The sequence below is a fragment of the Panicum virgatum genome, chromosome 2K (genome assembly GCF_016808335.1).
Source record: "Panicum virgatum strain AP13 chromosome 2K, P.virgatum_v5, whole genome shotgun sequence".
Classification (NCBI taxonomy): Eukaryota; Viridiplantae; Streptophyta; class Magnoliopsida; order Poales; family Poaceae; genus Panicum; species Panicum virgatum.
This window is the reverse complement of record NC_053137.1, coordinates 7251191-7274202: the sequence shown is the minus strand read 5'-3', so window position 1 is coordinate 7274202 and position 23012 is coordinate 7251191. Positions and strand designations below refer to the sequence as shown.

Sequence of the window (23012 nt, the reverse complement as noted above, 5' to 3'; positions counted from 1 at the left end):
TCTTATTAGCCCTGTCGCTTTCCTAGTCACGCTCGCGTCGTAGCAACGAACTCGCCGGCGAGAATGGTGACGACTGGATGAGTTGCAGAGATAGCAACAGCTCTGCTATAACGGTGGCAGGGGTGACAGGCAGGTTGGCCGGTGGCGACGGTGGTGCCCTCGGGCGCGGCGGCGAGGACGATCCGCTGTCGACAAGGCTACCGCCACAGAAGCACGTGTAAAGGACGCGTGCGCTCCGTCGCCGGAGCCAGGACAACGGCCGGCGGCGCACCGCCGCAACCGGGCTTGCCGGCGCCGCGCGTGGGCTTCTCCTTCTCGTCGCTGGGATGGACCACGTGAGGGGACGGGGAAATAAGCTGAGGTAAATAGGAGACGATTTCCGAATTATCCGAGCCGCAGATCCGCGATTGGACGGACGGGAGGGACCCGGGGCCGGACGGTATTCGAAACACCGTCCACCCCCGGTCGGAATTTCCGATACCGTCCAGCCCAGCCCCGGGGGGTCGCGTCGCACGGCCTGCTCCAGTGCTCCTGCACGCCGCGGCTCGCCGCCGCGCCGCCATGTTTCGGGCTTGGGCCGTCCACTTTGCCTCCTCGAGGGCTTGCCGCCGCTGCGGCGCAAGTCCACCATGGTCTCCGTTCGTTCCCGTGGCCCTGCCGAAGACCAAAGTGTGTCTCCGCACGCGGCGCGGCGGACCTGCGCCACGGCGTTCGATTCGCGCGTGCTCAAGGCCGTCGGTGTCGGCGGTCTCCGCGGTGGAGGGGTCTCGTTTCCGGGAGGGGCGCCCATGGTCTCCGTCCAGGCGGCGGTGGAGGCGGCCTGCCTGGCCGTGCAGTGCATCTGGTGTAGTCTTGGTGTCACCACCCGTGACGATCCCAGCTCTGCTGGCGACATTGAAGCAGAGCACATGATGAACGGCAGAGGCAAGAGGACGGCCCGGCCCAACACGCGCGTTACCGGCCCAGAGTGGACCCAGTAGGATCCTTGGCGTGTGTGAGTTTGTTCCTGCGTGAGATATATCTGTCCGCGTGCGCTCCTGCATGGGGAAGCATGAATTGAGTTGTAAACAAACCTCTCGTTATTAATCTGTCCTCTGCCGTTCCTCCCTATCCTCGCCTCATCCTTCCTTGATTCCTGCCGGTAGCCTAACATATTGGTATCAGATTCATCTTCCGATCCTGGAGTTTCCCCACCACCATTACACCAGATTCCAGAAGAAAGCAAGAGCCATGGACCCGAACACCAAACTCATCCTCGACGAGATGAACAAGCGCTTCACCGAGCTCGATTTGAAGTGGGAGCAGCGCTTCAATGAGGTGGATTCCAAGCGCGATGCTCGCATCTCCGTCTTGGAGGATGCGGTGGCAGCCATCGACGCCTGGAAGCCACGCACCGATGCAGCGACCGCGGGGCTCTGCGATTGGAGGCCGTGGCTTGAAGCTTCCGTCGAAGATCTGAAGCTCGAAGTGCACAAGCTCCACAAGGCTTGGGACCGCGTCGCCATGGATCCAGGTTTTTTATTCTAAGTATTTTTTTTCGGATGCAAAATTTTTTCTATTCTGGATGCCAAATTTCTCTTTAGAAAATTTCTCAATTTTTGTCTCTCAAATTTTTGTTTCTAACTTTTTCTCGTCAAAATTTTTTCTCTCTCCAAAATTTCTCTTATAAAAAAATTTCTAAAATCGGAAAACGACAAAAAAATTACTAAAAATATAAAAGAGTTGCTGTCGGAAAATCGACCGTACGGACTCCTTCCGTACGGTTGACCATAAAATAGCCACACCCCGTCACCACGGCCATGTCTGCCGTAGTGGCCAAGTGCTACAGCGCTGGCACATCAAGGGGAAAGAATGAAGGCACCAAGCAACAACTCCACGAAGATCTCAAGACGCTTTTGGAGAAAAAGAGGTAATGCAATTGTTGGTATTATTATTATTATTATTATTATTATTATTATTATTATTATTATTATTATTATTATTATTACTACTACTACTAGTGAAGATGTAAGTACCACAAACACATATTTAATTTTTCCCTATGAAACAATGATGTCATTTATTTTTCTTTCAAAAATAATACAAATCTTTCTTTTTCTTCCATAAACAATGGTGTCAATTATTTTTCTTTTAAACAAATAATGACACGAACTATGGGGCGAATGCATGTGCAAAAAAAGAATAAAGTCTGTGCAAAAAGAAAAAATAATACGCAGTACAAGTGGTGGATATATAGAAAATTACTGGTGTAAAAAGTATAAGGATTTTTGTAAAAAATATTGGCGAAACCAATCTTTTTCTCTCTTTTATCAAACCTTTTAACCTGACAAATGGGTTCTCCGCGAGAGGTAAGGTGGACCTAATCTTGGTGAAAAATAATTTAGTTATTTCAAGTTTTATAGTATAGAATAGATATAGATAAATATAGAATAGATTATAATTATTGTTATTGTTGTTGTTGATGTGTGAGAGAGCACTATACTAAGCTTCAATTTATCACTGACGATAGATACTTTTGTCCATCCTGAGGGAACATGGGTCTCCAAAAGTGAACAAAAATAGAACAGAAAAAATTGGTTTTAGGATCTTTCCAAAAAAATTATTACTGGCAAGAAAAATATGTGGGGCCAATGCTTGATTTCTTTCCGTGTTAACCATATAACATGTTTTTTCTTTTTCTAGATTACACAGTACAATTCAAACATTCACAATCCACGCACACTCACACCTCTATGAACACACATACGCAAACTCTATCCCTATGAGTATTTTCGAAGACTGAGCTGGCAAATCTTTGAGATTGACGAAGTCACCACAGGCGCCTCACTGTCGACAGGAACATCGCCTACCACTGAATGCACAATGCTGTTAAATCACAGAATATTCGTTTCCATGAGAAGTCGAACTCAGGACCTCAGATGCTACCAAGGCTCCTGTAACCACTAGGCTACAGATGCTTTCGCAACCATATAACACGTGGTGTTAATAGTACGGTGGATAGGAGCGTGACATCAAATCTTGCTCGCCCAGTCACCCCTCCGGCCCTCCCTGCCTCCCTGCGTTCCGTGGAGCCGTAGTGCCCGCAGGCCGGGCGTCCTGGCCTGCTGGGCCCTTGCGGTGGTTGTTTGCTTCAGCTGCCTAGTCCCCGTGGCCCTGTCGGGGGCAGCGCCACCTGCTCATGTGTCGGCAGGTCACCGACGGCCGCCGGCTCCCGGTCCCGGAGGATTTTTCAACTTACTGTATACTGTAATCACCATCATGGATGTGAACCATGGAGCCAGTTTTTCACATGTCACAAATATAAGTTTGATCGGGTTTGTCTATAGAGGGTCGCTGGCATATTCATCACTTCACTGACCTCTGAAACTCAAATCCCGTTACTTTTTAATCAACCGAGAAAAATATTTGCTAGAAATTCATCTTTTTCGGCATTGTTTGCTTCTCTGAATTGTATAACCTTTGCTCCACAAACTTACGACGAAAGTGCAATTCTGAAATGGATCAAAAGCAGTGCCATCCTTGCCGAACAGAACTACACCAGCAACTGTCTCGTTTTGATTCACACAAGAAAAGTAGTCTACATTCACTCACTTTTCTGCTCCACTTTTAACACTCTTTTCCTGCAGTTACTTGGTCTTGATTGATGATGTGTGGTCTGCAAATATGCTGGAAAACATAATAAACGCACTTCCTGTTAATGAGGACAGCAGAATCATAGTGACGACGCGGTTCCATTCTGTTGCCACAACGCGAAGGGAAGGCGACATTCGAAGAGTCACAGGTCTTGATGACAAGCAATCCCAGACGTTGTTCGAGCAGGCCTTTGCTGAATCCAAAGGAAGCAAAGATGTTACTATTGTATGGTCTGAATTCTCTGCTACAACAGCCAAGACAGAAGACGGTGACGGAAGTGTGCATTCACCTAGCAGGCAGGGCAGTAATTCTGTGAACGAAGGAAGCAAATATGCCACTGTTCCTAATGAAGTCTGGAGGATGTGTGGGGGGCTGCCATTGGCCATAGTTACCATGGCTGGCCATTGTAACGTCCTGCCTCCCCAAGGCCGGGCTCGCTTACATCTGGCTGCTTTCTAGACATAGATTGTCCTCACAGACCAACATCAGTCTTTTCTGCACACTTTGTGCTCACTCGTGCGCACCCGGGAAGAACTTCCCGGTCGGTCACCCATCTCCAAATTTCTCCGGGCCAAGCACGCTTAATCTCGGAGTTTTTTGGAGACCGGCTTCCGGAAAAGAAGTTGCGACTTGTTAGTATGAGCATCCTATTAATCCTATTAAACCCTGGGCCGGGGTGTCACAGTCATGTGGCCTGCAACCCGCACAAATCACTCAAGGTTTGGTCCGACGTTTGCAGCTACCTTTTCCCTGAGTCAGGGCAAGATCACAGGAAAGAACTTACCCAGGAGGAAGTGGGCAGGATCATCAGCTATTGCTACAATGATATGCCTGCTGAAATCAAGACATGCTCCCTGTATTTGAGCATATTCCCCAAGGGTCACAGGATCAGCAGGAAGCGTCTGACAAGGCGGTGGATCGCCGAAGGCTTCGTCTGCGAGAAGCATGGGCTGAGCGTGGAAGAAGTTGCAGAGACATACTGTAGCAAGCACTGTAGACAGAGTGGGAGGTGGGGTAGGGAATAGGGATGGGGGAGAGGATGCTCGATCCGCTGTGGTCAGTCTAAGGAGGAAGATCATCCGACCAGTGGAGCACAGCAGCAATGGCAAGGTGAAGAAATGCATTGTTCATGACATGGTTCTTGAGCACATTGTGGCCAAGGCAAGTGAGGAGAACTTCATCACTGTGGTTGGTGGCAACTGGCTGATGCAGCCACCTAGCAGCAAGGTCCGTCGGCTGTCCCTCCAGGGCAGTGATTCCAAGCGTGCCAAGGATACGGAGAAGATGAACTTGTCGCATGTCCGGTCAGTGACCATGTTTGGAAGTCTGAACAACCAGTTGCCTGCCCATCTGTTCAAGTATGGAATCGTGCAGGTCCTGGATCTTGAAGGCTGCACCGGTTTCAAAAAGCACCACATCGTAGAGATTTGCAGAATGGTTCTGCTCAAGTATCTCAGCCTGCGGAGAACCGACACTAAATGCCTTCCAAACAAGATCAGAAGGCTTAAGAATCTTGAGACTCTGGACATAAGGGAGACGGATATTGTTGGGTTGCCTAATCCCATATGCCAGCTTGAACGGCTGGTTAACATACTTGGTGGTAATAAACAAACACGGAAGGCATTGAAGCTTCCTGAAGAGTTGAAGAAGAGAAAGAAGATGAAGGCTCTGCGCATACTGTCGGGGATTGAGATTTCTGGGGGGTCAGTGGATCTTCATCATTTGACTGAGCTTAGGAAACTTGCAATCTACAAGCTAAAAACCATGGGAGGCACTGCAAGTTTCAAGGACTTAATCTCCTCCATTGAGTACCTCGGCGGCTACTCTCTGCACACCCTTGTCATTGATGATGAGTCGTCAGAGTTTATCAAATCACTAGATGATCTGTCGTACCCTCCGAAATTTCTTATTGCCCTTGAGTTATATGGAAAGATGGTGAAGCTCCCCAACTGGATGAAACAACTCAATGTTCTCAACAAGTTAACCCTCTCAGTAACAGCTCTCCGGACAGATAACTTGAAGGACCTCAGTAAGCTAGAGGCATTGTTTTCTCTCACCTTTTCTTTTCGGGCAAAAGAGCAGGATCGACAGACACTGGCCATGGTTGCAGAAAACAAGCTGTACTCTAACGGGAAGGTCACAGTCCCAGAGGGAGGATTCAAGTCTCTTAAGCTAATGTGCCTCTCTGGTTTTCTCCTGCCATTACTGAGCTTCTCGAGAGGGGCCATGCCTGAGCTGGAAAGGCTTGAGCTACGTTACAACATGCTGGAGGGCCTTTCTGGAGTAGAAAACCTTGCGAAACTCAAGGAGGTGCATTTCACATCAGATGCCAAAGCTGATGAAGATACCATGACCAAAGATATAGTAGAAGAGATGGGGATTGCACTGAAGATTAATGGGAAAAAGTCCAAGATAATCGTTCATCAGTGACAGAAGACGATCGAAGCCAAACTGTGCTGTTTTTGTGTATGCCCAACTTTGCCGTAATTGTATATTTTGGCTGTTCGCACTTATTTTTCTTGCTACTTGGACGATGCTTCACCTGGGTAGATCGATCCTATGAGTGTTTAATGTTTTTCTGGTTGTGTTCAATTGTGTGAAATAAGTTTTATCAACAGCATGAACTTGTAAATTTGATGTAAGAGAGAATAATGGAAGTGTATCGTCTGCGTTTGCCTTTGGACATCAATCAGAAGTTGAGCAGCAGACCCTGTTGCTTTTTCACGCCGTAGCAACGAACTCGCCGGCGAGAATGGTGAGGGAGAACTGGATGAATTGCAGAGGTAGCAACTGCTCTGCTAAAACGGTGGCTGGGGTGACAGGCAGGTTGGCCGGCGGCGACGGTGGTGCCCTCGGGCGCGGCGGCGAGGGCGGTGCGACGCAGGCCCCCGCTGCCGACGAGGCCACCGTCACGGCGGCACGCTGACGTGCAGAAGACTCGTGGCGCTCCGTCGCCGGAGCCAGGACACCGGCGGCGCACCGCCGCACCGGGCTTGCCGGCCGGCGCCGCGCGTGGGTCTGCTGCTCGTCGCTGGGAGTCTGGGATGGACAAGAGGACAGGAAAATAAGCTGATGTAAATAGGAGACGATTTCCGAATTATCTGAGCCGCACATCCGTGACTGGACGGACGAGAGGGACCCGGGGCCGGACGGTATTTCGGGGGACGTCTATTCCTAACGCGCGCGACTAGCGGCGCTGCCATCGCAGAAGCCTCTTGGCCGCTGCGCCCCCGCTTCCCCGGCTCCGGCGCCGCCGCTGGCGCCTCCGCCGCCGCTGACACTAATCAGCTTATCCGCGCTCCCCCGCCCGGTGCCTGGCCTACCACTTGTCTCCCCGCCGCCCCCTGCCGGTGGCGTCCTCACCGCCGACCGCCGCCGCCCGCAACCCGCCTCCGCCGCCTGGCTTCTCTACCACCCCACCCCCTCTTCTAAGGTCGGCGGTGACCACCAGACCCTGGCAACCCGGACCCCGAAGACCCAACCTCCGGCCGCCGTCGCAGCCTGCTCGAGGAAGATGAACAGCGGCCTTCTTCTGCGACCCGAGCGATCCTATTCACGCGCGCGATAAATAGATTCCCCGGTATTTCGGACACCGTCCAGCCCCGGGGACGCGGCCTGCTCTTGCCCGCCGCGGCTCGCCGGCGCACCGCGGTGTTTCGGGCTTCGGCCGTCCACTTTGGATCCTCGAGGGCTCGCTGCCGCCGCCGCAGCGTAAGTCCACCATGGTCTCCGTCCCCTTGGCTCTGTCGAAGACCGAAGTGTGTCTCCGGCTCTCCGCACGCCCTGACCATGGGCGCGGCGCGGCGGCGGACCTGCGCCAGGGCGTTCGATTCGCGCTCAAGGCGTGCGGTCGTGAGGTCGGCCGTCGGCCTTCGGCGGCGCCGGAGGCTGAGCGCGTGCGGCAACCCCACAAACTCGTCTCGGCGTGCCACTCTTCGCCGCCGCCGGCGGACCACCGGTGTCTGAAGTCTGAACCTGGGGTCCCAAGAAACGCCGCGTACATGGGCAGCTGTTCGCGCTTATTTTTTTTGCTACTTGGATGATTCTTCAATTCACCTGGGTAGATCGATCCTGCCTGAGTGTTTAATGATTTATTGGTTGTGTTCAATTGTGTGAAATAAGTTGGATCAATAGCATGAACTTGTAAATTTGATTGAAGAGAATGGAAATGTACTGTCTGTGCGTTTGCCGTTGGGCATCAATCAGAAGTCAGTGTTTCAACTCTTATTAGCCCTGTCGCTTTCCTAGTCACGCTCGCGTCGTAGCAACGAACTCGCCGGCGAGAATGGTGAAGACTGGATGAGTTGCAGAGATAGCAACAGCTCTGCTATAACGGTGTCTGGGGTGACAGGCAGGTTGGCCGGTGGCGACGGTGGTGCCCTCGGGCGCGGCGGCGAGGACGATCCGCTGTCGACAAGGCTACCGCCACAGCGGCACGTGTAAAGGACGCGTGCGCTCCGTCGCCGGAGACAGGACAACGGCCGGCGGCGCACCGCCGCAACCGGGCTTGCCGGCGCCGCGCGTGGGCTTCTCCTTCTCGTTGCTGGGATGGACCACGTGAGGGGACGGGGAAATAAGCTGAGGTAAATAGGAGACGATTTCCGAATTATCCGAGCCGCAGATCCGCGATTGGACGGACGGGAGGGACCCGGGGCCGGACGGTATTTGAAACACCGTCCACCCCCGGTCGGAATTTCGGATACCGTCCAGCCCAGCCCCGGGGGGTCGCGTCGCACGGCCTGCTCCAGTGCTCCTGCACGCCGCGGCTCGCCGGCGCGCCGCCATGTTTCGGGCTTGGGCCGTCCACTTTGCCTCCTCGAGGGCTTGCCGCCGCTGCGGCGCAAGTCCACCATGGTCTCCGTTCGTTCCCTTGGCCCTGCCGAAGACCGAAGTGTGTCTCCGCACGCCCCGACCCTGTGCGCGGCGCGGCGCGGCGGACCTGCGCCACGGCGTTCGATTCGCGGGTGCTCAAGGCCGTCGGCGGTGTCGGCGGTCTCCGCGGTGGAGGGGTCGCGTTTCCGGGAGGGGCGCCCATGGTCTCCGTCCAGGCGGCGGTGGAGGCGGCCTGCCTGGCCGTGCAGTGCGTCTGGTGTAGTCTTGGTGTCACCACCCGTGACGATCCCAGCTCTGCTGGCGACATTGAAGCAGAGCACATGATGAACGGCAGAGGCAAGAGGACGGCCCGGCCCAACACGCGTGTTACCGGCCCAGAGTGGACCCAGTAGGATCCTTGGCGTGTGTGAGTTTGTTCCTGCATGAGATATATCTGTCCGCGTGCGCTCCTGCATGGGGAAGCATGAATTGAGTTGTAAACAAACCTCTCGCTGTTAATCTGTCCTCTGCCGTTCCTCCCTATCCTCGCCTCGTCTTTCTCTCTTCCTTCCTTGATTCCTGCCGGTAGCCTAACAGATTGGTATCAGATTCATATTCCGATCCTGGAGTTTCCCCACCACCATTACACCAGATTCCAGAAGAAAGCAAGAGCCATGGACCCGAACACCAAACTCATCCTCGACGAGATGAACAAGCGCTTCACCGAGCTCGATTTGAAGTGGGAGCAGCGCTTCAATGAGGTGGATTCCAAGCGCGATGCTCGCATCTCCGTCTTGGAGGATGCGGTGGCAGCCATCGACGCCTGGAAGCCACGCACCGATGCAGCGACCGCGGGGCTCTGCGATTGGAGGCCGTGGCTTGAAGCTTCCGTCGAAGATCTGAAGCTCGAAGTGCACAAGCTCCACAAGGCTTGGGACCGCGTCGCCATGGATCGTTCCGGATCTGATCCGGGTATCCTGGAGAAACCATTGTCGGCGTCCGTGCCCCCACCTGCCGGATTCAGCGCCGACGGCCCTGATGGGCACCGCGTTGTTTCTCACCACCGGGATCTTGAGTTGGGGCAGGTTTTCACCCATACTCATATCCCGGTCAAGGGTACGTCCCTCAACTACTTCCCCTCCCCTAAGCCTTTTGTTGGTCATATTGATCCTGAATTGCGCTCGATCCATAATGATCGTGCCAGTGCTAGTCGTTTGCCCAAAATTCCGTTCCCCTCGTTCGATGGTCCTAATCCTAAGTTGTGGATTTCTAGATGTGAGAACTATTTTGACATGTACGCTGTTCCTTCTGATAAGTGGATTCGTTGGCCATTCGTTATCGATTGGCTCTCGGAGGCCGCTAAGCGCGCGCGCGCGGCGACCCCGCAAACTCGTCTCGGCGTGCCACTCTTTGCCGGCGGCGGCGGACCGCCGGAAATTTTGTTCAAGTTTTTTTTTTTGAGATTAAGAAATATTGTTCGAGTGGTGCCTAGTTGTTCTTTTTTTTGGGCTGCGTTCAGTCTGTGCCAGATCGTTTGGGCTGTGCCAGGATCCTTTTTGGGCCTGGTTGGGCCAGTTCCAGTTTTGGGCTGGGCCTCGCATATCTAGGCTCCGGAAAGAAATTGCGGCCCTCGTCTCCGTCATCCGAGTGAGAAAAGAAGGCCCACTCTGCCCAGTCCCCACACGGCCACTGGCCACACCGCACCAACTCACCGGCCCCCTCAAAAAAAAACCAACTCCCCGGCGGGCGGCGGCGCCGCGCTCGTGGCGATCCCCCGGCAGTCTCCGGCGGCACGTGGCAGGTACGCTCCGCCCCGCACCTACCCTCGCTGGGTCGTTCACCCGTGCGCGCGCGCTCATCCCCTCACCTCCATCTCCTCGGATTCGCAGTTCAGCGGCATGGACACGGAGGACGACGGCCTCGACGCCGAGGCCGAGCGGGGTGCTGCTGCCACGGCGGCGGACGGCCTCCCCGACGACGCCGTCGTGGAGATCCTCTCCCGCGTCCCCGCGAGGTCCATCCACCGGTTCAAGTGCGTCTCAAAGCCCTGGCGCGACCTCATCGCCGACCTGCTCCACCGGAAGCGGCTCCCCCAGACCCTCGAGGGCTTCGTCTGCTGCGCCGGCGCGGGCGCCAGCTTCCACGGGCGCTTCATCAGCCTGCCTGGGAGTGGAAGATCCGCTTCTCCCGTCGACCCTTCCTTCTCCTTCCTCTCGAAGCTGTCCGGGATCGAGAGCATCGAGCTCGTGGGTTCCTGCAATGGGCTCCTCCTCTTCAAGCGGCGGCCGGAATCGCGGCGTCGGCAGACCGGACTACGCCGTGTGCAACCCCGCCACTGAGCAGTTGGTGGCCGTGCCCGGCCCTGGCCGTCCCTCTCCTGGTCCGGTATCAGAAGTGCGCACCTATTTGATCTTCGATCCAGCCGTATCGCCACACTTCCACTTGGTCCATATCTGGCAGGAAGATTTCCTGGGTGTGATTGAGGTGCGTGCCTACTCGTCTGAGACCAGGGCGTGGAGTGATTGGGCAAGCCAACCGAGGCGATCGCAAGATGGTGGTGGATGGAAACGATGGGTTAATGGTGGAGCCATACTGACATCAACTGGTGCCTGTGTTAACGGCATGGTGTATTTAATCATCTCCAACATGCAGGGGAAGTATTTGATAACTATGTTGGATAGGGAAGGGAAGATGTGTGGGATCATTCGCTGGCCAGACAATCGTGATTTTCCTCGTTTTGTCGGCCAATCCCAAGGGCTCCTGCATTGTGTGGGTTTACTTTTGGAACGGGAAGAAAATTGTTTAAAGTGGGCTGGACTGTCCATTTGGGTTCTTAAGGACTATGATACAGAAGAATGGGTCCTCAAGCACAGGGTGAGCTTCTTGGAGCTGTTTGGACAAATGAGTTGCCTGGATGGTTATAATAGCAATGTGCTTGCCATTCATCCGGATTGCAATTTGATTTTCATTCTTTAGCATAGTAGCCAGGAGCTGATATCATATGACATGGACAGTAAGGAATTGCATGCTTTCCACACTCTTGGACACAACTATGGGTCTCCTACTCCATATGTTCCCAGTTTCCTGAAGTTGGTGCTTGCAAATGAGCATTGAAATGTTGCTTTTGAGGTACTCATGGGGATATTCTTCAGTAAATTGATCCCCATGTATGGAGAAGTTAGCAACCTGGGTGAATGAAATCTGTGAGAACTGAGCAAATACATTGCTGGTGACTTGGACAGATTCGCTCTCAGTTGAGAGACATCTGTGTAAGGCAGTTTTACATATGCTAGTTACCTTATTAAATGAAGTTGCCCTGCTTGTGATGATTTAACTTTAAGAGCTCCATTTACCAACTTTAAACTGCTATCTTTTGTGATGTCAGAATTCTGATCTTCTTGTATACTTATATATTTTTTTTGGTTGGCCTTACTAGTCAGTGATTACTAACTGTGAGCTTTTGGTTTCCTCAGTCCTGTATGTGCTTATTATGCTGAATGAACGAATCTTCCATATATTGTAAACACTGCATGTATAGGAAAGGTTTTACTATAATTTTCAGTCAACAGTCCTATTAAGCCCAAAATTTTCCCAATTATATAGTTTCCAGACCATTTTTGGCAGAGGTTCAGAAGATGAATGTATTATATTTTTCTGTAGCAGTAGTTGGGACAGTAATTTTGCAATTACTTGGTGTACAAATTAACAGCAGATTTTTCTTTCGTCTGTCCGGTGTTTGTTTATTTACATTGAAGGATGAAAGGTTATCTTCCATATGTTTCCAACAGTGCATATCAATCAGAAGTTTAAAGTGCAAGCTTCCTAGTTGATTATGTGGTATAGAACAATAGATTGTTTGCATTGCTTTTGCATGTATGCTACTGAAGAATGACTGGATCCACATTAATATAGGAGATTTCAGAGATAGCAGAGATTTCTTGTTTTACAAGTGCTAGTGATTCTACATATGTTATGTATTGTTTAGACAAAAACTAAACTGTGTTTGACAGCAGTTTGAAGCTTTAGAAAGTAATGCATACAGTGTCAGTGCTCAAGCGTACAGCTCTGGTAGCAGAACATTTGACAGAATATTGCACATCTTGAAGTAACACTCCTACACAATTGAACTTGCATGTATTTCCCTGATGATACCAAAGTCTGATTGACGATTGTATGAGTCCATCGCATGTTAAAGCTTGTTCCTGTTCTTGCTAAATTTGTCCAGCACCTTGAGAACTTGCATGTTATTTTACAGGTCACAGTAATTCTGAATGATTTTGTTAGGATATAACACTAATCACTAGAGCATCACCTGAACTAATGTCATTTTAATTACCTATTTGCAAACTTTCTTCCACTTTGCAAGTCCTGAAATCTGATTTCTGCTTCTTCAACCCTGTGCAGAAGCTTAATCTGTAAGGCCTTCTGCAGTTGGCAGTATCACGGAATTCCTTTTACAGGCTGTGACCATATTTTCAATCCTTCAGTCCTTTTCGAAATTCACATTCCGATTTGCATTCATGGTGCAATGTTTGCCTCTTCCTTCAATTCCTGAGACACGCAGGATGGCTGGGCTACCAACTGGACAAATTGTGGCAGTTTCAAGTGGGCACCACGTTCCCAAGGTGTTCAGAAATATTCAGTGATACGAAGTGGGTCATCCCTACAATCTATTTAGTTGCCTAACTTTATGAACTCATGATAATGTGCTTTCTGGGTCTCATACGATGTGTAAATGCTGCAGTAAGGTTATATGTTCCAATTGTCCCCTTTTCTGTTTCTGGAGTCAGTCATTTTCTGTACTGAAATATCTTTTTCGAAGCATTACTAGCGAGTGATACTCTCACTGCAATTTTTGTTTCTTCAGCACCATTCAATATTTTCCAACCATACATAATAGCAGAAATAAAAAACAGAAAGCTAGAGCAGAGCTTACTTGTCGATGCTGACTCGTCGCTGAGTACTTGGGGCCTATTTTTCAGCATTGTTCTATAAGATGGTAATTTTGTACTCTCCCATTTTTATGTGCTGTATTCAAATTTTTGTTCCCAAATGGCTCATTTCTACAGCTCAAATCTTTTTTAAAGATTTACAGCTCAAAATCTTCAGTCGTCTGAAAAATGGCAAGATTTTGAGCCGAAATGGTGTGCAAGGATTGACTGCGCTATGGCGTTTTCCACCTGCTACGTATTAATCGAACTTGACCTGCACCCCAGCATCTAAAAGTAGGTGTCTTTGTGCTTCATTGTTCGTGCATAAACTCAGTTGTGTTGGACATTTCATTTCAAGTATTTCCTATGATCATCATTTTTGGAGGTGAAAGAGATCCAAATGGAACTTTTGGATGGCAACAGCAAAGGTAGCCAACATTACACATGATTGAAAGACCAACAGCACACAGTAATTTTAAAAGATCAATAAGACACAATGATTAAGGATAAAATTTTCAAAGGGGTTGTTCTCAATTGAGGGGGGAAAAGGTTGGTTTCGTTATTAGCTCTTCTCGTGTGCTTAATTTTAGAGCATGTTTGGTTGATGTCCACACATTGCCACACCTCTTTGCTAAACTATGCTGCTAGCAATTTGTTTATCACATCTTAGATAAATTTTGGGAAATCTGTGGTGTCTATAACACGTGGGACACAAAGTAAAAAAAAAAAGAAAATCATGACGAGCTATGGTTACCCAGAGAACTAAGCACATGTTCAAGAAATTTCGACAGTCTAGTTCTTAGTCCAGCAAGTTGTGGTCTGGTGGATACTACCTCCTAATTGCCCAACGCAGCCTAATGCTCTGTGTGTGTGTGGTGGGGGGGGGGGGGGGGGGGGGGGGGGGGGTTTGGAATCCTACCGTAGGATACTAGGGTCAAATAGAATTCAGATCGGTATTTCGATACATCGCTTGGTTAATTTCAAAATTTTGGGCCTCCATTTGGGTGCTGCTGGGCTGCGCACGGCTGTTCCAACCCCGCGGTACCAGCGGTTTTTTTTATTTTTTATTTTCATTTTTTACAAAAATATATTTTCGATTTGGAAATTTACAGGAATATACCCCGGGCGTCCCGCTGCCGGGCGGCCGGGACCTGGCCGCCCGGTAGCGGGGCGGCAGGGGCTTTTGTGCAAAATCTTTTGCTCAAATAATTGTGCGGAGGTCCCTGGGGCCGGTCGCCCGGCTGCTGGGCGACCGGCTCTCCCCCCATATATAAGGGTTGGCTGGTCCCCCACCCCTCATTTGCATCACTAAAATTCCAGAAATCAAGAAAAAAGAGGGAGGGAGGGAGAGCGGTGAAGCCCTGCCGGATTTTCGAGCCGGCGACTGCAGGTAACCAAAATTCTTCTACGCTTTACAAATAGATTATGTTGTAATTATTTTTGTTGAAACAGTAGATTAGCAATCGATTTAATTATTGTTAAGAGTGATTAGTGGTACATTTAGGTGCAGTTACTTGTAATGATTAGCGTTGATACAGTACATTTAGTGTTAGATTAAGTATTAGAAAGTACTAGAAAATTGTTATAGAAGTATTAGAAAGTCTTAAAAATTGGAAGATAACATTAAATTTTTTTAGAAAATGTTAGAAAATTGTAGAAAGCATTTTGTTGAAACAGTAGTTTAGAAATCCGTTTAATTATTATTAGGATTGATTAGTGGTACATTTAAGTGTAGTTACTGATAATGATTAGCGTTGATATAGTATATTAGCAATCTGATTGCTCACTTGTGATTGCCAGAGCTCTACACCATGGCATCCTCAGGATCCACCTACATTCCATGGAGTAAGGTGACGGAAACAGTCCCCCAAGGAGTCCAGGTGCCTATGTGTTTTTGCGGATCCTTTTGCAAACTAATGAAATCAAGGGTTTTGGGGGATGACTTTGGCAAGAGATTCTTCATGTGCAAGAATTACGAGTACGACCCGCCCAAGCATTACGGCAAGGACCGAGCAAAGGTACTACAAAACACTATCAGAGTTTGTCACTTTCAGATCTAGTAATGATTTCTAACATGATTTGGGGGAAGACTCCACCGCCTCTATGTGATTTCGTGCAGTGGTTAGACACCGAGCAATCTCAGCAGGATAATGACCATGTGGAGCGTCAAGCAAGGTGGGCTGCACAAAGGTGGCAACGAATGCTGCATGAAGAACAGATGGAGGAGAAGCGCAAGAAAAACCAGGAAGAGATTCAGAAGAGGATTGCAGAAGTGGAACGTCAGAAGGCAGAGGAACGTGAAACTGATAGGGAGAGGAAGCGAGAGAGGGCCCACCGTGCTAAGGAAACAGGGTCTGAAGCTATTAGGAAGGGAAAATATCTCCGGTGCACTCAGTAAAGCACTACCATGTAATCCCGGTATTTTACATTTACTAAGGCATGTTAGGTTTACTCACAACACGAGGTTATCGTGTTGCACATGCCATGATTTTCATTGTTCAAGTACCTAGTAGTACGAACGCCTTAGGCCTCTACTTTGTAATCGTAGCATTGTTTACAAAACTGTATTGCAAACCGAAAATTTATGATTCGTAACTACCCTTCTATTTTCAGTACACTACATTCAATGAGCAATCTCATTGAACCAACCTACACATTTAGAACTACAACCAAGAAATCTTACTACACAAATACCTTCGTAATATTACATGCTACAATCTGGTGCAAATACATATCCATACATAACGAAATATAATTATCACATACAGGTCGGAATACATATCCATACATCTGGTTCAAATACATATGCACACATAACGAAATCTAGACGCGACGGGCTCCAAAATCCGGAGGCAATCCATCGGTGGGATTTCCAGAAGGTCCAACCTCAGCACCAGCATTATCTTCTTGCATTTTAGGGCACTTCTTGTAAGTGTGACCATCTGCTCCACACAGGTTGCATCTTTTTTTTTCTTTTCTGCCTCAGACTCATCCATTCCGTTACGGATACGAAGTGTATGCCGTTGACCTACCCCTCTTCTAGCATCTGGATTGGTAATGTACATTGGAGAGATATTTGGTGTAGTGAATGATCCCAGACTGGCTATGCCATATATCTCATGGCCCCAAGTGTGCACAACGGTTTCTTTTCTGTAATATTGTGAAACAAAAACCTCAGGATCCAACCCAGATTCTGAACATGCCGCAATAACATGGTAGCATGGGAAGTGAAGAAGCTGTGGCTTCTTGCATCTGTAAAAAACCTTGCCTTCCGGCGTTATCAAGCAATCCTGAACGACCCTTTGTCTGCGGACACCCTATCCTGTCCTGTCATTGCAAGAAACCTCAAACCTTTGATCATTTGTGCCCATGGAGACCACTCTGTGATATTGAGGCTTTTCAATCTTTTCTTTCATGTAGTTAGTGACCTTATTAGAAAAAATCACTCCTGGATCATTAAGTAAGACAGCAGCTGCCTGGTACCGCTCTCTGAAGTACCTTGTGCATCCGTACATGATGAACTCAACTATGCCAACAAGAGGAAATCCACGAACATGACGTATTACCATATTGTAACACTCTGCGTGGTTGGTTGTCTCGATCCCATATCGACGACCACCAGTGTCGTATAGAATTGACCACTTCTCCTTAGGTGCATCCTTAATCCACTATGTGAAAGGTCCGCCGCCGGAACGTCTCCGGCTGGAGGTTGAGGCCTGTTCCTTTAGCAGCTCGGTGCACATGTTATCTAGCACCTGCCACAATGCATCAAACTTCCACTGCTGATTCTGAGTGCACAATCTCTTGAACAAATTCATAAGTTCCTTATTCTTGAAGCGCTCATAAAAGTTTGCACCCATATGCCTTATGTACCACCTACTCACAACATCTGGTCATAGAGGAGGCTGTCCTCGACTTCCTTTATGTAGTTGTCTTATTGCTGCTAGAAGACCAGCATGTCTGTTACTGATGAGGCAAACATTAGACCTTCTAGCAACAACGTGAATCTTCACACGTTCAAGGAACCAATACCAGCTCTCTGTGTTCTCATTCTCAACAAAAGCAAAGGCGATGGGAACCACCTGCTTGTTGCAATCAACTCCAATCGCTGTCAGTATTGTCCCCTTATATCTTCCTGTCAAGAATATGCCGTCAATACATAGAACAGGAAGACAATACATAAATGCCCTCACACATTTTATTTTGCCCGCCAAGCCTTTGCATAGCTGATTTTGTATTGAAAACGGTCGTCAATGTCCCTAATTATCAATTTTGGCTCATAATCAATTTTGTCCAGAATCACCCCATACATCTTCTTGGCCACGAAAATAGATGTGATGTAACGGTGAGTTTGCGCAACAGCAGTTAATCTACATGTATGTGGTGTAACAATTGAACACTCCAGTGTGTCTTGTACTTGCCCTTGTAGGCATGTACTTGCCATGTACAGTCGCCATTGACACACTTCACCTCATATTCTTGGCTGCTAGACTTCACAACTCTGAATTCCTTCCTCAACGATATAGCCCAAAGCTTCACAGCATCTTTCACAGCTTCAATGCTAGAATATTTTGCCCCCTGCACAACCTCATTCTCTCTGTATTCGTACTCATTACTCCTAATGTCCTGTATCACTGGATTTCCAAAACCCTTGTCTCGCCATTCACCTAGCAACAGGTAGTCCTCATCGTCTCATGAGTCCCCACATTCTTCCATCATTCGAGCCTCTTGGTCTTCATTCTTTATAGCTTCCACTATTCCAGGTATCCGCTCCCCCTCATCAGCTAAACCTTGCGGCTCAGGTTGAATGACATGCACGTTCTGATCTTCTTTTTCTCCTACCTGATCAGCCATACCTTGCGGCTCAGGTTCTGTGACATGCATATTCTGATCTTTATTTTCTTGTTCCACTGCTTGGTTCATATGAGATGATGTACTTGTTGACCCTTCACCGAAATGGGCTGCCTTCTGGTGAATCTGAATTAGCATTGTAAGAGGCCACCTGCGGTCAATAGCTGCTTGCATGTAAGTCCGCCATTCTTCGGTGTTTGCTATAAGCATCAACTCCCAGAAATCCCCTTCAGTTCCCCAATTCGTCACAGTCTGAACGGTTAGGAAATGAGTCTTTTGATTCACATTGAATATCTCGTGAAGCCATTTGCGTATGGAACCAAAACTCCTGTCTAAGGGTTTATCTAATCCGCACTCTCTTCGTTGAAAAGGTGATAGATCTACTCCATACACATCATGAGAAATATATCCGTCACTATAATGAACTAGAAAATGAAGCTTGCTCGACATATCTGGACACACAATCATGATATTAAATTGATTGCTAATCTACTGTTTCAATAAAAATAATTACAATATAATCTATTAGTAAAGCGTACAAGAATTTTGGTTACTTGCAATCGCCGGCTCGAAAATTCGACAGGGCTTCGCCTCTGTCCCTCCATCCCTCTTTTTTCTTAGTTTCTGGAATTTTAGTGATGCAAATGAGGGGTGGGGGGACCAGCCAACCCTTATATAAGGATGGGAGATCCGGTCGCCTTGCAGCCGGGCGGCCAGGGCCGGCCGCCCCGCTGCCGGGCGGCCTGGGGGGGCCGGCCGCCCCGCTGCCGTGCGACCGGCCCCCAGGGACCTCTGTGCAATTTTCTCCGCGAATTTTTTTTTCACAAAAGCCCCTGCCGCCCTGCTGCCGGGCGGCCGGGTATATTCCTGTAAATTTTCAAATCGAAAATATATTTTTATAAAAAACGAAAATAAAAAATAAAATAAAAAAACCGCGCGGTACCAGGAATTGGGCTGGGCCTCACAACTCTGGACCATAGAGAAATACCCGAAATGCCCTCATCGTCTCGCCAGTCGCCACACTCTGGTTCATTATAGTGTGGTTTTTATATTTTTATATTTTTTATTTTCGTTTTTTACAAAAATATATTTTCGTTTTCAAAATTTACAAGAATATACCCCGGCCGCCCCGCTGCCGGGCGGCCGGCACCCGATCGCTCCGCTGCCGGGCGGCAGGGACTTATCTGCAAAAAATTTCTCAAAAAAATTATGTTCCGATCCCTGAAGAACCGATTGCCCGACAGCGGGACGGCCGGCCCTCGAGTCCGACCGGCAGCGGGGCGACCCCCTCCAGAGACCTGCTACCTGTCAGCGGCAGCTCGAGGCCTACCTCCCAGCGGCAGCTCGAGGCCTGCTAGCTACCTGCAGGCTCGGCCGATACTCATCGAACAACGCGCGCCGTGCGTGCGCACATGCATATTTTTGGCTGCCGATACTCATCGAACAACGCGCGCGGTGCGTGCGCACATGCATATTTTTGGCTGCAGGTTCCGACGGCGACGCCTGCCCCTGCTTCCAGCAGCGTCGAGCTGTGCGTGCCAACGATTCATCAGACCTCGAGACAAATCTGTTGGTTCCTGCGCCCTTGTTTTTTGCTCGGGGTCCTACGTCCGCTCTAGAAGCTAGTCCAAAAGGGCATATTATTCTCTGGAGCAAAAGAACACAAGTGCCCTATCTAGTTGCACACATATATAAATCCAAATTGAAACCACTTTTGTCAAGATAATGTTTAGCAAAAGAGAGGAATCTGCCAAAATTCTGCTCGCATTAGGTGATTCCTCGTTTTTTGCCAATTCAAATCCTTGATGTTCACTTAAAGCTAAGAACCATCCGCTACCCTTTTCTTCTTCTTGTTATGCTCCCTTTATTTAAGCTTAAATATATCAGGGAGAAGCGCAAAGCATATATGCTCAATCAATAGTTCAAGAGAAGAAAAATAGCAACATGTATATCCGAACACATTCCATTTTGGATTACTTTATAACAACATGACTAATATGACAGCTGCACATGCATGTTTGTGGTGCTTTTTATAGGTCCTGATTAAGCTGGTGTATGTATTGTGTTTTCAGAGCCTTGAAATGACCATAAGCAGAACCAAATAAAATTATATAAAAAATGCTAAGACAAAATGGGAACTTTGTAGCAAAGCCTGATGTTTCAGACAACTGAAGTTTGCTGGAGGTATTACATTAGGCGAGACTTTATAAATCCTACCAATTGCTAACCCGATGGTGCGTGCGGTTGGCCACCGTTAATGGTCCCTTAGCTTGATCTGCACTACTTTTGTCTGACGAGTCGATGTCTGACGAGTCGATGCCTGACGGGCCGCCCGGCATGCATGTAGCACCTCAGTCCTAGGTTGCTGTACACGCCCTAGCCTCACGTATACCCAGGTTGTGCGCGTACGCGTGCCACAGCTCGACGCTGCTGGAAGCAGGGGTAGGCGTCGCCGTCGGAACTGCGGAAACCTCCAGCCAAAAATATACATGTGCGCACGCACCGCGCGCGTTGATCGATGAGCATCGGCCGAGCCTGCAGGTAGCTAGTAGGCCTCGAGCTGTCGCTGGGAGGTAGACCTCGAGCTGTCGCTGGGAGGTAGCTAGTACCTCTCTGGGAGCCGGCCGGCCCCGCTGCCGGCCAACCGGTTCTTCAAGGATCGGAACGTAATTTTTTTTGAATTTTTTAGATAAGTTCCTGCCGCCCGGCAGCGGGGCGGCCGCAGTATATTTTTGTAAATTTTGAAAACAAAAATATATTTTTATAAAAAACGAAAATAAAAAATAAAAAAATAAAAAAACCGCGGCATTCCGTTCGGTATCCTCTCCCACCTCGCACACTCGCCGCCGCCTTCCGCCGTCGGCCTCGTCCCGTCCTTGCCACGGCCTCCAGCGGCGAGATCCAGCCGGGAGCGGGCAGTTCCTCGCAGGCACCGGAAGATTCGCCCCCACCGCCGCCTCCCTCGTCTACCCAACGTTCAAGTCGAAGCACCGCGGGGGCGACCCGGGCGACCGGGATCCGGGGTCCCGCCCACCACCGTGGCAGGGACCCGGGCTCCCGGCGGACGCCGACTCCCGCCGCCCGGGTGCAGCGCGCTCGTGGCGATCCCGCTAGTCTCCTGCGGCAGGTACGCTCCGCCTCGCACCTACCCTCGCCGAGTTGATGTAGTATTTTTCTTCCCTCTCTCGTGCGAGCGCGCTCGTCTCCTCCGCGCCTCCATATCCTCAGGTTTGGACTTCGGAGTCAGCGGTATGGAGGGCTGCCGCGACGCCAAGAGGGGTGCCGCGGCTACGGCGGCGGACGACCTCCCCGACGACGCCGTCGTGGAGATCCTCTCCCGCGTCCCCGTGAGGTCCATCCACCGGTTCAAGTGCGTCTCGAAGCGCTGGCGCGACCTCATTGCCGACCCCCTCCACCGGAAGCGGCTCCCCCAGACGCTCGAAGGATTTTTCTGCAGCGACGGAGGCGGATTCGGCTGGCGCTTCATCAGCCTGCCGGGGAGATCCGCGCCTCCCGTTGACCCTTCCTTCTCCTTCCTGACGAAGCTGCCCGGGATCGAGAACATCAAGCTCTTGGGTTCCTGCAATGGGCTCCTCCTCTTTGAGCATGGCCGGAAACCGGACACGGCACCGGCCTACGCCGTTTGCAACCCTGCCACTGGGGAATGGGTGGCCGTGCCCAGCGCCGGCTGTCGCTCTCCTGATCGCCTGGAAGAGCGCACCGAGTTGATTTTTTATCCGGCTGTATCGCCACACTTCCACTTGGTCCATATCTGCCATGAACATGTTAAGCTTGAGGTGCGTGCCTACTCGTCCGAGACCAGGGTGTGGAGTGACATGGTAAGCCAAAAGAGTGGATGGCAGGATGGTGGATGGAAACAATGGGTTAATGGTGGAGCCATGCTGAGATCCACGTTCCGTGGTGCCTTTGTCAACGGCATGCTGCATTTAATCACCTTCCGTTCTGAGTATCCTTGGGAGAATCAAATAGTTGCGGTGGATATCAAAGGGAAGACGAGTAGCATCATTCCCTGGCCAGATACGAGCAGTTGCCCACTTTTTGTTGGTCAATCCCAAGGGCGCCTTCATTGCGTGGGTAGACTTGATGAATGGGAAAGAAAGTGTTTAAAATGGGCTGGCCTGTCCATTTGGGTTCTTGAGGACTATGATACAGGAGGATGGGTCCTCAAGCACAGGGTGAGCTTCTTGAAGCTGTTTGGACAAATGAGTCGCTATGTTTATGAAAGATATGAGCTCGCCATTCATCCGGATCGCAACATGATTTTCCTTACTGAATTGAGCAACCAGAAGCTGATGGTATATGACATGGACAATGAGAATTTGGATGCCTTCCACACTCTTGGACACAACTATGGGTCTCTTATTCCATATGTTCCCAATTTCTTGAATTTGGTGCTTACAAATGAGCATTGAAATGTTGATTTTGGAGTACACATGGGCATATTCTTCAGGAAATTGATCCCATGTATGGAAAATCTAGCATGTAGCATCCTTAGTAGCGAGTAATAATTACTAAATGCGAGTTCTTGGTTGCTCAGTGCTTATTTATGCTGAACAAGCTAATCTACCATATATTGTAAGCAATGCATGTATCAGAAAAGCTTAAATATAAAACTCTGTCAACTGTCATATTAAGACCGAAAGCTGCCCAATTATATAGTTTCCAGACCCGGTTTGGCAGAGACGCAGAAGATGAATGTGTTACAGTTTTTATAGAAAATTTTTCTTTGTTGCATCTATCAGTAATTGAGACAGTAATATTCAA

At 49.5% G+C, this 23012-nt stretch overlaps 4 protein-coding genes across 4 annotated transcripts; all 4 read left to right on the top strand.

Moving 5' to 3' along the window:
• The first annotated feature begins 1662 nt into the window (after positions 1–1662).
• Positions 1663–6086, top strand: LOC120664452 (disease resistance protein Pik-2-like). Its single transcript, XM_039943696.1, has 4 exons — positions 1663–1909; positions 3627–4035; positions 4320–4614; positions 4652–6086. The coding sequence occupies exons 1-4, from the start codon at positions 1800–1802 to the stop codon at positions 6061–6063; spliced, it is 2226 nt and encodes a 741-aa protein (XP_039799630.1). The 5' UTR covers positions 1663–1799; the 3' UTR covers positions 6064–6086.
• Positions 6087–8923: 2837 nt separating this feature from the next.
• On the top strand, positions 8924–13360 carry LOC120664436. Its single transcript, XM_039943681.1, has 2 exons — positions 8924–9561; positions 12850–13360. Exons 1-2 carry the CDS (start codon positions 9120–9122, stop codon positions 12855–12857), a joined length of 450 nt encoding a protein of 149 aa, XP_039799615.1. The 5' UTR covers positions 8924–9119; the 3' UTR covers positions 12858–13360.
• On the top strand, positions 9837–12011 carry LOC120664442 (F-box protein At4g19940-like). Its single transcript, XM_039943688.1, has 2 exons — positions 9837–10246; positions 10335–12011. The coding sequence occupies exon 2, from the start codon at positions 10344–10346 to the stop codon at positions 10782–10784; it is 441 nt and encodes a 146-aa protein (XP_039799622.1). The 5' UTR covers positions 9837–10246; positions 10335–10343; the 3' UTR covers positions 10785–12011.
• Positions 13361–21043: 7683 nt separating the features above from the next.
• On the top strand, positions 21044–23012 carry LOC120664430 (F-box only protein 8-like). The gene is made up of 2 exons (XM_039943668.1): positions 21044–21354; positions 21456–23012. The coding sequence occupies exon 2, from the start codon at positions 21479–21481 to the stop codon at positions 22658–22660; it is 1182 nt and encodes a 393-aa protein (XP_039799602.1). The 5' UTR covers positions 21044–21354; positions 21456–21478; the 3' UTR covers positions 22661–23012.